Genomic DNA, 15368 nt, shown 5'->3' on the forward strand with positions numbered 1-15368 from the left:
TCGCTGACCTCCCAACCCCGACAGACAAGAGGGCCCTCAGAAGGCTCTTGGAGATGGTGAGGTACTGTAGGAAGTTTTGCAATAACTTTGCGGGTACTACCCCTCCCCCTCCTACTAAGCCCTTGCGAGAGAAAACTAAGTCGGGATGGGACGACCCTTGTTATCGTGGTCCGGGACGAAACCAATGAGAGGTTACACTGATCACAATTCATCAGTGTTTTCAGCCACTATGAAGTTTGCTAAATTGGAGCCTGGTTTAGAGGATTATTAAAATAACACGTATAAAAGGGACAGAAAATGTGATTGTTGACTGTCTGTCAAAGTGTTGACAACTTAAAATTCTCTGTATTAGCCAAATAGCTGATGAAGATGTATATCTGTGTGTATCTAATAATGTATTCATGCTTATAATTTTTAAGCCAGTAAAAGTCCTTAAAGGGGAGGGGTGTGACGAAAGAGGGTTACAAAAGTACACGTAGACTAAGATGTTAACTGTCCTGCGCTAGCACCAGTGGGATCAACAGTTGATCTGCCACCTGTCTTCAGGAGAGAGAGATAAGTAAGACAATGGAGCAGCATTTGGAAATATTAATGAAGAGACGAGAGAGTTTAACGGAAGGAGACACCGGTCTGAGTATTGTCAAGACCGGCTCCTTTTGAACCCTGAACTGCTTGAAGAGTGATGGACAGGCGATACCCCAGCAGGGGGATAAAAAGGGGCAGGTTCGCTAAGACACGACACACAACACCACGAGGTAACGAGACCCTGGAAGCGGTGTACCCCCACAAGTCGGTGGGAGTTTTGGAGGTCTACCCGCGGGACCAGCCACAGACGCACAGGGTGGAAAGATACAGTCGGCGGGAACCTGGTGTGTGTCCACCCTTGCCTGGGTGCCGGGTTCACCGTTGAAGAACGATCGTGTCTGGAACGGAGAGGTCACAGTCGTTGACCTCAGAAGACATTACAAAGGGCTCGCCCAAAAGCTAACTGCGAGAAATATAAAAGGTCTGTTGAATCTGATTTGAATATCAGCATTCGCCCTCTCTCTCCCCAACGGCACGACAGCGATTACTGCGAACTGAACTAAACTGAACTCTGTCACTTGTGATTGAACGTTTTATCCCTAGATTACGATAGAGCTGATTGACCCTATTATCCTAGTTCTGTGTACATGTGTGTTTATTCATTGCTAACCTGTTGCATTTATATCCTTACTATTAGAGTACTTTTACCTGGTCCATTTCCGACACCTCCCTCCCCTTTCTAGATCTTTCTGTCTCTGTCTCTGGAGACAGCTTATCCACTGATGTCTACTATAAGCCTACTGACTTAACTCACAGCTATCTGGACTATTCCTCTTCTCACCCTGTCTCTTGCAAAAACGCCATCCCCTTCTCGCAATTCCTCCGTCTCCGCTGCATCTGCTCTCAGGATGAGGCTTTTCATTCTAGGATGAGGGAGATGTCCTCCTTTTTTAAAGAAAGGGGCCTACCTTCCTCCACTATCAACTCTGCTCTTAAACACATCTCCCCCATTTCACGTACATCTGTTCTCACTCCATCCTCTCGCCACCCCACTAGGAATAGGGTTCCCCTGGTCCTCACCTACCACCCCACCAGCCTCTGGGTCCAACGTATTATTCTCCGTAACTTCCGCCACCTCCAACGGGATCCCACCACTAAGCACATCTTTCCCTCCCCCACTCTCTCTGCATTCCGCAGGGATCACTCCCTACACAACTCCCTTGTCCATTCGTCCCCCCCATCCCTCCCCACTGATCTCCCTCCTGGCACTTATCCGTGTAAGTGGAACAAGTGCTACACATGCCCTTACACTTCCTCCCTTACCACCATTCAGGGCCCCAAACAGTCCTTCCAGGTGAGGCAACACTTCACCTGTGAGTCGACTGGGGTGATATACTGCGTCCGGTGCTCCCGATGTGGCCTTTTATATATTGGCGAGACCTGACGCAGACTGGGAGACCGCTTTGCTGAACATCTACGCTCTGTCCGCCAGAGAAAGCAGGATCTCCCAGTGGCCACACATTTTAATTCCACATCCCATTCCCATTCTGACATGTCCATCCACCGCCTCCTCTACTGTAAAGATGAAGCCACACTCAGGTTGGAGGAACAACACCTTATATTCCGTCTGGGTAGCCTCCAACCTGATGGCATGAACATCGACTTCTCTAACTTCCGCTAAGGCCCCAATTCCCCCTCGTACCCCATCTGTTACTCATTTTTATGTACACATTCTTTCTCTCACTCTCCTTTTTCTCCCTCTGTCCCTCTGACTATACCTCTTGCCCATCCTCTGGGTCCCCCCCACCGCTTGTCTTTCTTCCCGGACCTCCTGTCCCATGATCCTCTCATATCCCTTTTGCCTATCACCTGTCCAGCTCTTGGCTCTACCCCTCCCCCTCCTGTCTTCTCCTATCATTTTGGATCTCCCCCTCCCCCTCCCCCTCCAACTTTCAAATCCCTTACTCACTCTTCCTTCAGTTAGTCCTGACGAAGGGTCTCGGCCTGAAACGCCGACTGCACCTCTTCCTACAGATGCTGCCTGGCCTGCTGCGTTCACCAGCAACTTTGATGTGTATTGCTGTTATTAGAGTACTGTGTTGCTTATTTCTTTAATAAAACTTTCTTAGTTCCAGTAATCCAGACTCCAACTGAGTGGTCCATTTCTGCTGGTTTGGCAACCCAGTTACGGGGTACGTAACATTATGTTTATCTGTCATTCATTCTTTGGGGCACTTCTCTGTTTTCGTGGATGCTTATAAAGAAAAAGCATTTCAGGATGTATATATTATAGACATTTCTCTGACATTAAATTGGACGTTTGAACCTTTGAAGAGTACAGAGTAAATTTACAAAGATATTGCAGGGACTGGAAGACCTGAGTTATAGGATTGAATAGGTTAGGACTTTATTCCTTGGAACATGGAAGATTGAGGGGACATTTGATAAAGGTATACAAAATTATGAGGGGTATAGATAGGGTAAATGCAAGCCCGTTTTTTCCACTGAGGTTGGGTGGGACTACAACTAGAGGTCATGGGTTAAGAGTGAAAGGTGAAAAGTTTAAGAGGACCCTGAAGGGAAACTTTGCTCAGAGGGTGGTGAGAGTGTGGAGCGAACCGCCCACACGAGTGGTGCATGTGAACTTGATTACAACATTAAGAGAAGTTTGAATAGCCACATGGATGGTAGGGACATGGAGGGCTATGGTGTAGGCAGCTTAAACGGTTCAGCATGGACTAGATAAGCTGAAGGGCCTGTTTCTGTGCTGTACTTTTCTATGACTCTAATCAAGAACCTATCAAACTCTCTTAAAGTATGGCGGGAGGAGAAGATGGCAGTGCGCCACGCACAGCTCTCTGGTGAAAAATAATGTCATATCTGTTAAATAGGGGCCGTGGACATTTCTGATTTGATGGAGAATGGACGTGAAATCACAGAGGAACATCTGGAGAAATTTCTGAAACGCCTATCCGCTGCTGTCGTTACTGTGTGGTCAGGAATCTTTCGGAGGGTAGGCCTCAAATTCCCCGGCCTTGCCTGCTTTTGGCGACCGAGAAAGAGGTCAAATCGTTCAGACAGAGATGGCGCTCAGTATTCGGTGTCGGAGAGCTGATCAGTGCTCGAAGTTTTCGGATGACTCAGGGTCGGATTGTGGTCGGCATGGCAGGGAGAGTTTTTCTTCCTTCTCCCGTCTGCGTGAGATGTGGGACATTTGAGAAACCTTGAACTTCACTGTGCTCACGGACTTTCTTCATCAAGTTATGGTATTGTGCACTGTTGTAACTGTATGTATAATTATGTGGTTTTGTCAGTTTTTTCAGCCTTGGTTTGTCCTGCGTTTTGTGATATCACACCGGAGGAAATAATGTATCATTTCTTAATGCAAGTGCATTACTAAATGACAATAAAAGGGGACTACGTGTCTTCATAATCTATTTAAATATACCCAATGATTTGGCCTGCACAGCTGTCTGTGGCAATAAATTCCATAGACTCATTACTCTCTGACTAAAAAAAATCCTTCCTTATCTCTGTTCTAAAGGGTCCTCCTTCTATTCGAAGGTTGTGCCTTCTGGTCCTACACTCACCAACTATAAGAAACATCCTGTCCACATCTACTCTATCTGGGCCATTCAATATTCAATAGGTTTCAATGCGATCCCCTCATTCTTTTTTAACTCCAGCATGTACAGGCTGAGAGCTATCAAACGTTCCTCATATATTAACCCTTTCTTTCCTGGAGTCATTCTTGTGAACCTCCTCTGGAGCAACTCTAATGCTAGAACATCCTTTGTTAGTTAAGGAGCCCAAAACAGTTCACAATGCTCCACGTGCAGTCTGAGTAACGCCTTATAAAGCCTCAACATTACATCCTTGCAAGCACCTAGATGTAGGAATGATACAATGGGTTGAATGAGGTTAAATCGGGAGTAAAAGCTTGAGGCAATGCAGATCGTCCATGGTTCAAAACACCAACTAACAGCAGAGAGCAAGGCGGATACTGTGAAGGGCAAGTCAGGTCTCATATTCATCTGCCTTCAAACTATAATGGGCTGTATTAAGTTATTCAGTATCTATGCTGATCCTAATTTTAGGCATTTAGATACAGTTGTTGGAAGAAACTTCAATATATTTCAGATCATTTAATCTCAAGATCTAAATAAATTATATTTAGCTTGCACATTCTATTTCATTTCATTCTCTGCTTTTCAAACCATTTCAACATCATGTCAATTTTCTTACACCTGGCAAGAAATATGAAATAAATAAACACCTTCAGATGTGTAATTTTCAGTTTCTTTCCCATTTTCTGATGTTAGAATCTGACTGGCATTTTAGTTGTGTGCAAGTAATTTTAACCTTGTCTTCACTTACAGCACATTTCAGGCCCTTCGGCCCACAATGTTGTGCCACGTAACCTACTCTAGAAACTGTCCAGAATTTCCCTACTGCATAGCCCTCTATTTTTCTAAGCTCCATATACCTATCTAAGGGGCTCTTAAAAGATCCTATTGTATCCGCCTCCACCACCATCGCTGGCAGTGCATTCCACACACCCACAATGCTCTGTGTGAGAAACTTAGCCCTCACATCCCCTCAGTACCTACTTCCAAGCACTTTAAAACTATGCCGCTCAAGAGAAACGGTTTTACTTTAATGAACAGCGGGACAGTGGTAAAGCATTATTATTGTCACATGTACCGAGATACAATGAAAAACTGGTCTTGCACACTGTTCATACAGATCAAATCATTACACAGTGCACTGAGGTAGAACAAGATAAAAGAATAACAATGCAGAATAAAGAGTAAAAACTATCCAAAAAGTGCGGTGATCCGGTAACACAGGAGGCCTGTTTGACAGACTGATACCTATAAGACCATAAGATATAGGAGCAGTGTTAAGCCTTTTGGCCCATCAAGTCTGCTGCCCCACTTCATCATGGCTGATACAATTTTACTCGGCCCCAATCTCCTGCCGTCTCCCCATATGCTGATCAATCTCCCCATGCCCTGATCAATCAAGAATCGATCAATCTCTGCCTTAAATATACATAAAGACTTGGCCACCACAGCTGCCTGTGGCAAAGAATTCCACAGATTCACCACTCTCTGGCTAAAGAAATCCCTCCTCATCTCCACTCGAAAAGGATGACCCTCTATTCTGAGGTCGTGGCCTCTAGTCTTAGACTCTCCCACCACAGGAAACCTCCTCTCCACATCCACTCTATCAAGGCCTTTCACCATTCGATAAGTTTCAATGAGGTCACCCCTCATTCTTCCGAATTCTAGTGAATACAAGCCCAGAGCCATCAAATGCTGTTTATGTCAAGCTATTCAATCCTGGAATCATTTTCGTGAATCTCCTTTGAACCCTCTCCAGTTTCAGCACATCCTTTCTAAGACAAGATGTCCAAACCTGCTCACAATACTCCAAGTGAGGCCTCCCCAGTGCTTCATAAAGTCTCAACATTACATCCTTGCTTTGATATTCTAGTCCTCTTGAAATGAACGCTAACATTGCATTTGCCTTCCTTACCACAGACTCAATCTGCAAATTAACGTTTAGGGAATCCTGCACAAAGACTCCCAAGTCCCTTTGTGCCTCAGTTTTTTGTATTTTCCATCCATTTAGAAAATAGTCAAACTTTTCATTTCTTCTACCAAAGTGCATGACCATACACTTCCTGACGCAGTATTCCATCTGCTACTTCTTTGCCCGTTCTCCTAATCTGTCTAAGTCCTTCTGTAGCCTCAAAACTACCTGCCCCTCCACCTATGGAGGCCCCACCTGTAACAGTGGGCTTGAAGCCAAATTCCCATCTGTAGTGGGATGACGTGTGCTTCCACTTCACTGATCCACGCGTGTGAGACTTTCAACGTCACAAGTTTGGGCACCACCCCGGCACTGATTAATATTCAAAACTCACCACCGAGCACCATTCAAATCCACTCAGTTTATCCAGTTTAATGGCCATCAAATTCCAAAGTCGAGGCCTGGCTCTGTCAATCTCGGCGAGTTCTCTGGTATAACCAAAGGTCCAATGTTTGTGTGACCAAGTCCGAATTTGAGTCCTGCCGGAGGCTGCAGATGGCAGATGACCTGCCTCTGTGTCTCTGTGTGTGTGTGTGTGTGTGTGTGTGTGTGTGTGTGTGTGTGTGTGTGTGTGTTTGTGTTTGTTTGGCAGGAAGGAAGAGGGTTTATTTTGCTGTTTGTTGTGTTCACTGTTACTCTGCTGAGCACTGTGAACATGTGTCGGCACAGAAATGTCTGCTGACACTTGTGGGCTGCCCCCGACACATCCTTAATTGAGTTGGTTGTTAACGCAGAGGACACATTTCACTGTAGGTTTTGATGTACATGTGATAAATAAACTTCAATCTTGAATCTTGGTGGCAACAGATGTTTCATGTTATGGAGGTTTAAGAACTGCTTCAGGGTAAGAAAGTCAGTCACCAGAGAGACACATGAGAATGGTAAAGGTGAGATACTGAAAGTGTGAATTAAACAAATTTCCCAGCTAGAGTACGTCCAGTGATCCACAGGTTGATCTGATCAGCCTATAAACCTGGCATCCAGGCCTGTATATGGGAGTAAAATCAGGACAAGCGAGGTGACCTCAGCGTCCTCTCTCAGGCAGGCAGACAACAAACTGAGGGACATACTCGAGCTCTCACAATGCACTGGAGGAACTCAGCAGGTCAGTCAGCATCAGTTGAAAAGATTAGTTGACGTTTCGGGCGAAGGGTTTCGGCCCGAAACGTGGACTAATCCTTTCAACTGATGCTGACTGACCTGCTGAGTTCCTCCAGCGCATTGTGAGTGTTCCTTTGACAACAGCATCTGCAGATTATTTTGTGTTGACATACTCGAGCTGTCAGCTGTTCTCTGCTGGCATTGTTGATGGTAAGACTGTAAGACATAGAAGCAGGATTAGGCCGTTCCGCCCATCAAGTCTGCTCTGCCATTCCATCACGGTTGATTTATTATCCCTCTCAACCCCTTTCCCCTGCCTTCTCCTGAAACATTTGATGCCCTGATTAATTAGGAACCTATCAAACTCTGCTTTATACGTACCCAATCAACTGGCCTGCACAGCCGTCTGTGGCAACATATTCTACACATACACCATACTCTGGCTAAAGAAATATCCCCTCATCTCTGTTCTAAATGGATGCCCTCTGTTCTGAGGCTGTGCCCTCTGGTTCTAAACTCACCCACCATAGGAAACCTCCTCTCCAGATCCATTCTATCTAGAACTTTCAATATTCAATGGGCTTCAGTGATATCCCCCTCACTGAATCCAGGCTCAGGGCCACCAAAAGCTCATCTGTTAACCCTGTAATTCTCAGGATAATTTTCATGAACCTCCTCTGGACCCTCTCCAATGCCAGCACATCTTTTCCTAGAGAAGGGACCAAAAACTGCTCACAATATGAACAACTCTGTATTACCAAAGTCGTTTGGCAAGAATGCATTACAACGACTTCCAGTTGAGTTCTCTGCATCGATTTCACTCCAAGCTGAATCTGCAGAGAGTTTGCCATTTGGTAAGAATTTCTCTTCTAAACTCCAGCAGGACAAATGCCAACACAATGAACTGCGCTCGACTTTCAGCTTCTCTTGGGAGCCTAGCAGCTCCTTCATACACTGTGTATTTGAATAACATGCATTGAAGGTTAATATTGCACAAGTTGAACTTGTTCCCAACTGGCCAGAGCAGAGTAGCTGGTGAGCCTTGGTCAGAATCGCTCACACTAACTGAGAGGAGAGGCGCCTTGCAGACCAGTTGCTGCCCAATGAAGACAGAAACCTGTAGCAGTAAATCTACTACCAGATCCAGGACAGCTTCCTCCCACTTCCTTCAAACAGAAGGTGTAGCCATGGGCACTCACATGGGTCCCAGCTATGCCTGTTTGTCAGCTACGTGGAACAGTCTATGTTCCAAGCTTACACTGGTGACTGTCCCACACATTTCCCAGGCTACACCGACGACTGCATTGGTGCTGCTTCCGACACCCATGCTGAGCTCATCAACTTCATCCACTTTGCCTCCAATTTACACCCTGCCCTCAAATTCACCTGATCCATTTCCGACACCTCCCTCACTTTTCTTGATCTCACTGTTTCTGTCTCCAGAGACAGCTTATCCACTGATGTCTATTACAAACCCATGGACTCTCACGGCTACCTGGACTACACCTCGTCCCACCCTGTTACTTGCAAAAAGGCCATCCCTTTCTCTCAATTCCTCTGTCTCCACTGTCACATCTGCTCTCAGGATGAGGCTTTTTACTCCAGAACGAAGGAGATGTCCTCCTTTTTCAAAGAAAGGGGCTTCCCTTCCTCCACCATCAACGCTGCCCTGGACTGCATCTCTTCCATTTCACACATGTCTGCTTTTACCCTTCATGCCACCCTACCGGGGATAGGGTTCCTCTTGTCCTCACCTATCACTCCACCAGCCTCTGCATCCAGCACATAATTCTCTGAAACTTCTGCCACCTCCAACAGGATTCCACCACCAAGCACATCTTTCCCTCCCTACCTCCACCCCCACCTTCTGCCTTTCATTCCCCAAGTGACTCCCTTGTCCATTCATCCTTCTACACTGATCTCCCTTCTGGCACTTATCCTTGCAAGTGGAACAAGTGCTACACCTGCCCGTACACCTCCTCCCTCACTAGCATTCAGGGCCCCAAACAGTCCTTCCAGGTGAGGCGACACTTCACCTGTGAGTCTGTTGGCCTCTTCCACTGTCATGATGAGGCCACTCTTAGGTTGGAGGAACAACACCTTATATTTGTTTGGGTAGCATCCAACCTGATGGCATGAACATTAACTTCTCAAACTTCCAGTGCTGTCCCCCAGCCCCTCTTCACCATTTCCCATCCCCTTATCCCTCTCTCACCTCATCTTGTTGCCAGCCCATCACCTAACCCTGGTGCTCCTGTCCCCTTTTTCTTCCTTCCATGGCCTTCTGTCTCTTTCAACAATCAACTTCCCCACTCTTTACTTCATCCCTCCGCCTCCCGGTTTCACCTATCACCTGGTGGTTCTCTCTCTCCTCCACCCACCTTTTAAATCTACGTTCTCCTCAGCAGTTTTTCTCCAGTCCTGCCAAAGGGTTTTGGCCTGAAATGTCGACTATACTTTTCCATAGATGCTGCTGTCGAAAGGTGTGTGTGCGCGTGGGGGGTGGGGGGAAGAGGGAGAGGTGGGTGTAAGAGGTTGGGTGTGAGAGGGTGGGAGACAGGAGTTGGTGAGAGGGGGCAGAGAGAGAGAGAGGGAGGGGGAGGGGGAGGGGGAGAGGGAGGGGGAGAGGGAGAGGGAGAGGGGGAGGGGGAGGGGAGGGGGAGGGGAGGGGAGGAGGGGAGGGGGAGGGGAGGGGGAGGAGGGGAAGGGGAAGGGAGGGGGAGGAGGGGAGGGGAAGGGGGAGAGGGAGGAGATGGGGTGAGGGGGAAGATGGGGGAGAGAGAGGGGAGAGAGGCTTGTTTTGCTGTTGTTGGTGTTGGTTTTGCTGAAGATTGTGGGCATGCTATGCTAGCACTGAAATGTGCGGTCACCCAGCATGTGCTGAGGTGTGTTGGTCGTTAAGGCAAACAATTCATTTCCTTGTACGTTTCATTGTACATGTGATAAATAAATCTGAATCGTTTATGAGTCCTGCCCTGGAAGAAGCCTTTCATCCCATCTATTCTGTATTGGCTCCACCACTTACTCCAGCAACACTCCTCTGACCTCTGGTCCTTGGAGAAATGACCCCAGCGTATTCCTCACTCTGAAAGTTTTCAGTTCCTTTATTTCATTTATTTATTTTTATTTTGGAGATACAATGTGGAACTGACTAACGAGCTGCACTGGCCAGTGACCCACCTATTAACTCCAGCCTAAAAGCAGGAGAAATGACAAAGACCAATTAACCTACTAACTGGTACATCTTTGGATTGTGGGAGGAAACCAGAGCACTCGGAGGAAACACACACGCACACGGGGAGGAACAAAGAATGTTGGAATTGAAATCGAAATCCTGTCACTGCGAACTGTAATAGTGTTGCACTAACCACGATGCCACGTCTCCAGGAGCAGGGTCCAGCAACAGGAGACCAAGCGAGGTACATGAACTGCTCAGTCGTGTCTCTGTGTGGATGAGTGGGCAGGTCCACACTGGTTGTTACCGGGCGTACAACATAACTAAACAGAGTGTGTGCAAAATATCGGGAACCAGAAGGACACTGCTCAGAATATTTAACTGCTATTCTACTATTGCGTAGCAACATGGACATCACAGGCAGGGAAGTGCCATTCTTACAAAGTTAATGAAAGGCCGTGGGTTAAAATTACCCCCAGGTGGTGTAAGGTGGTAACTGATGCCTGACAGAGAATGTCAAGGACTTGCATGATGCAGTGATTCAGCCCTACACGTTAGGTAAACTGCATACACACCTGCCTGCACACATCTGATAGACCTGAGCAACTCCTATACACATCTGGATGTGTCTGAGCAACTCCTGTACACAGCTGGATGTGTCTGAGCAACTCCTGCACACACCTGATAGACCTGAGCAACTCCTGTACACACCTGGATGTGTCTGAGCAACTCCTGCACACACCTGGATAGACCTGAGCACCTCCTGTACACACCTGGATGTGTCTGAGCAACTCCTGCACACACCTGGATAGACCTGAGCACCTCCTGTACACACCTGGATGTGTCTGAGCAACTCCTGTACACACCTGATGGACCTGAGCAACTCCTGTACACACCTGGATGGACCTGAGCAACTCCCGTACACACCTGATGGACCTGAGCAACTCCTGTACACACCTGATGGACCTGAGCAACTCCTGTACACACCTGGATGGACCTGAGCAATCCTGCACAGGAAGAATGTGTATATTCCACTCAGAGAGCAACTGAGGTCAGGATTGGACCTGGATCTCTCAAACCATCAAGCTTCCTAATCATCTTTCCCTTCAATACTCTGCATAAATACTTATAAACGCTTTGTGGGACCAATTCCGAACGCAACTTGCTGAGATTCCAGATGATGGGTCAGACAGTTTAATGTAGTTTACAATGTAAATACATGCTGGTATTTATGTAAACAGGCATAAAATGAATCTTAGAATTGTATATGGTGACATATATGTACTTTGGTAATAAATTTAATTTCACTTCGAACTTTTATTCCATACCCATAGTTTATACTCTATCTTGTTTTATATAACTGTTCACTCTTCATAATTGTTGACTGCTGTTGTTCTCTGTTGCATGTCACACCCTGACCAACACGCCAGAGCAAATTCCTAATTTATGTAAATATATATGGCAGGTAGAATTGATCCTTGATTCTTCTGTGCTGGCACTGTCACACACCAGATATCGCAGCTGACTATTGCAAAGTTTATTCCTTTGGTGGAGGATATAGCTGTAGGCACATGATGATGTAACCTCTCCGACAATTTACAACATCTCATGACTCATTAATGAAACTCCTCACGCAACTTTTCAGCACGAGGAGGCATTCGTGCCACATCAGCCACTCCCACGTCAAAATGTCTTGTTCAAGAGTGATGAGTCTCTTTCTCCACTGTTCCCTCTGCTCCTGCCAAGAATCTATGCCCAGGGTGGTCGGCCTGTTGTACTCAGAGTCATACAGTCTGGAAACAGGCCATTTAACCCAACTGGTCCATGCTCAGCAGAGCATCCTCCCTGGTGTTGACATTGTCCCATGTACCGATCCAAAAGCCTCTCAAATGTTGCAGTGTACCCACCACGCCCATTTCCTCTGGCAGCTCTTTCCTGGTACACACTACCCTCTGTGTAAAGAAGTTCCTCTCAAAATTCAAAGTAAATTTATTATCAAAGTACATATACGTTACTATATAGAACCCTGATATTCATTTTCTTGCAGGAAGCCAGAGAGCACAACAATAACACAATAGAATTCATGAAAAACACCACACCTCACATTCACAGTAGGACAAAGAAATACAACAGAACCTAGTAAATACAACTATGCAGACAAACAACCAATGTACTTAGTTCTCTTCTAAACATCTCCCCTCTATAACCTAGGCCCCCAGTCAGCATCCTTGTAATTCTCTCCTCTCCATCTTCACGAGGTCTTTCCTAGAACAAGGTGATCAAAACTGTACCCAGTACTCCAAGTGCAGCCTCACCATGACTTATATTGTGTGGAGTCTATATGTGACACATGGAGGACGCACTACACGTACCTGTTCTGGAGTCGCACGTCAGTGAGAGGTTGTTACACTGGCAAGGTTTACATCCAGTGTCACTCAGCTGGTAATGCAGTAACTGGCACTGGCTACACGTCGGACCGTCCACCCCAGGTTTGCAATGGCATTTTCCCATGCTGTAGAAACATTCCAACGAGAACAAGTCAGAGCTGGGAATTTCACCTGGATTACATAGAAGCAGTTACCACATTTTAAACACATTGTTTAAAAATGATTAACAGACTAGTGGGGTTTTACAGAAATTTAAGTTCATGGTAAACAGACCTTTCAGTCTAAAAAAACATGAATGTAGAATTCATTTTCTCCGAATAATTCCGCCCAGCTACACACATTACTTTATCTGTACAGTTGTTGAGTGACATACACTGGTTTTGAGAACTCTGTGTCCTTACTCACTGAGGTCAATTTTGGTAAATTAATTGAAGTCCACAATTTAAGAGCAGTTCAGCTCTTTGAGTGATCATGCAGAAAGTTTGAAGTCAGTAACTCATCAAGGGTGATTGATAAGTTCGTGGCCTAAGGTGAAAGGAGATGAGTTATATAGCTGCTGCGAAGCCTCTTCCGGTGATGCCTACACCAAAGAAGTTTAGATCCTCTCTTCGACGGGAGTTCAGTGAAACCATCTCTCACTGCTCCCCATCTGTAATTTCTTCGGCTCTTCAACTTTTCGACCACACTTTGACTCAGACTCGCTATCACAGCCATATATCCTTTCTTGGAACGTGCCTCCGTCGCCAACTTACTCCAGTTGGCTTTAGGATTCGTTTCCAAGCCTCTCAATTTGGACCTTCTGAGGATCCCAGGTACTCACATTTTATTGACTCTGCCTCTCGCCGCTTCTCCCGTCAAGCTCTGAAGGCGACTCTCTCCGCCATGAGGAGGTACTTGATGTCCCTATCCCAGACCCTTCCACACCTTCGGGACACTTTCTTCGCCGTCTGTAATGGTCCTACCCGTTATTTCATCCTCCGTCGGATTCATGCCTGCAATCTCCGTTTTTTTGACTTTGTCATGTTAGGCAAAGATCGCAAGATCCTACATCTATGGACTCCAGAGCCTGCTGGCCCTGAAACTAGCAGGCATGAACTTCAGATTGCGGCTCCTGCCATTGATCTCACCGGCTCCAACACCTCAGGGCATATTCAAAACCAGGACTCCAGCAACGACCATGGACACCTTCACAGCGATTGCACAACCACCAACTGCGACGCCAGCCTTGAACTCCAGGCCGGGTCTTTATGTGCTGCTGTTGTGACTCCCGTCTCCCCTTCCCCCACCACCACTCTGCAATTCCGTCACCCTCAGATCCCACCGTCAGCTCCTGGGCCCTCAGAGGCTCCATCTTCCTCTCACCCCAAAACCCTCCCCTCTCCATTGACACCCCCAGCCTCCCCCCTCCCCCCTCTGATCTCAGCTCTCATCCGTGCCGGGTCTTTACCATCCCCTCCGACCTTCAACTGTCGGAGGCAGAACGCTCGGTCCTCAGTAAGGGACATCAACCGTCTCGACTTCACCGCACCTTGTCCCCATTCCAACCCCACTCCTTCCGAACGCTCTGCTCTCCACTCCCTCCGCACTAATCCTAACCTTATTATTAAACCCGCCGATAAAGGGGGTGCTGTTGTAGTCTGGCGTACTGACCTCTACCTTGCCGAGGCACAGTGACAACTCGCGGATACCTCCTCTTATTTACCCCTCGATCGTGACCCCACTAAGGAGCACCAGGCCATTGTCTCCCACACCATCACCGACTTTATCCGCTCAGGGGATCTCCCATCCACTGCTACCAACCTTATAGTTCCCACACCCCGCACTTCCCGTTTCTACCTCCTACCCAAGATCCACAAACCTAACTGTCCTGGCCGACCTATTGTCTTAGCTTGCTCCTGCCCCACCGAACTCATTTCTGCATACCTCGACACTGTTTTATCACCCCTTGTTCAATCCCTTCCGACCTATGTTCGTGACACTTCTCACGCTCTTAAACTCTTCGATGATTTTAAGTTCCCTGGTCCTCACCGCTTTATTCTCACCATGGATGTCCAGTCCCTATATACTTCCATCCCCCATCAGGAAGGTCTCAAAGCTCTCTGCTTCTTTCTGGATTCCAGACCTAATCAGTTCCCCTCTACCACCACTCTGCTCCGTCTAGCGGAATTAGTCCTTACTCTTAATAATTTCTCCTTTGGCTCCTCCCACTTCCTCCAAACTAAAGGTGTAGCTATGGGCACCCTTATGGGTCCTAGCTATGCCTACCTTTTTGTTGGGTTTGTGGAACAATCTATGTTCCGTGCCTGTTCTGGTATTTGTCCCCCACTTTTCCTTCGCTACATCGATGACTGCATTGGCGCTGCTTCCTGCACGCATGCAGAACTCGTTGACTTTATTAACTTTGCCAACTTTCACCCTGCCCTCAAGTTTACCTGGTCCATTTCCGACACCTCCCTCCCCTTCCTAGATCTTTCTGTCTCTGTCCCTGGAGACAGCTTATCCACTGATGTCTACTATAAGCCTACTGACTCACACAGCTATCTGGACTATTCCTCTTCTCACCCTGTCTCTTGCAAAAACGC

At 46.9% G+C, this 15368-nt stretch overlaps 1 protein-coding gene across 1 annotated transcript in view; it reads right to left on the reverse strand.

The window, feature by feature from the left end:
* The window catches only part of LOC140186334 (multiple epidermal growth factor-like domains protein 9), a 231742-nt gene that overhangs the window by 74246 nt on the left and 142128 nt on the right, over window positions 1-15368 (reverse strand). Inside the window, exon 3 of the mRNA XM_072240468.1 lies at window positions 12772-12911. Coding sequence (XP_072096569.1) covers window positions 12772-12911 — 140 coding nt within the window. The remainder of the gene's footprint in view (window positions 1-12771; window positions 12912-15368) is intronic.

Source organism: Mobula birostris, chromosome 22 (assembly GCF_030028105.1).
Source record: "Mobula birostris isolate sMobBir1 chromosome 22, sMobBir1.hap1, whole genome shotgun sequence".
NCBI lineage: Eukaryota > Metazoa > Chordata > Chondrichthyes > Myliobatiformes > Myliobatidae > Mobula > Mobula birostris.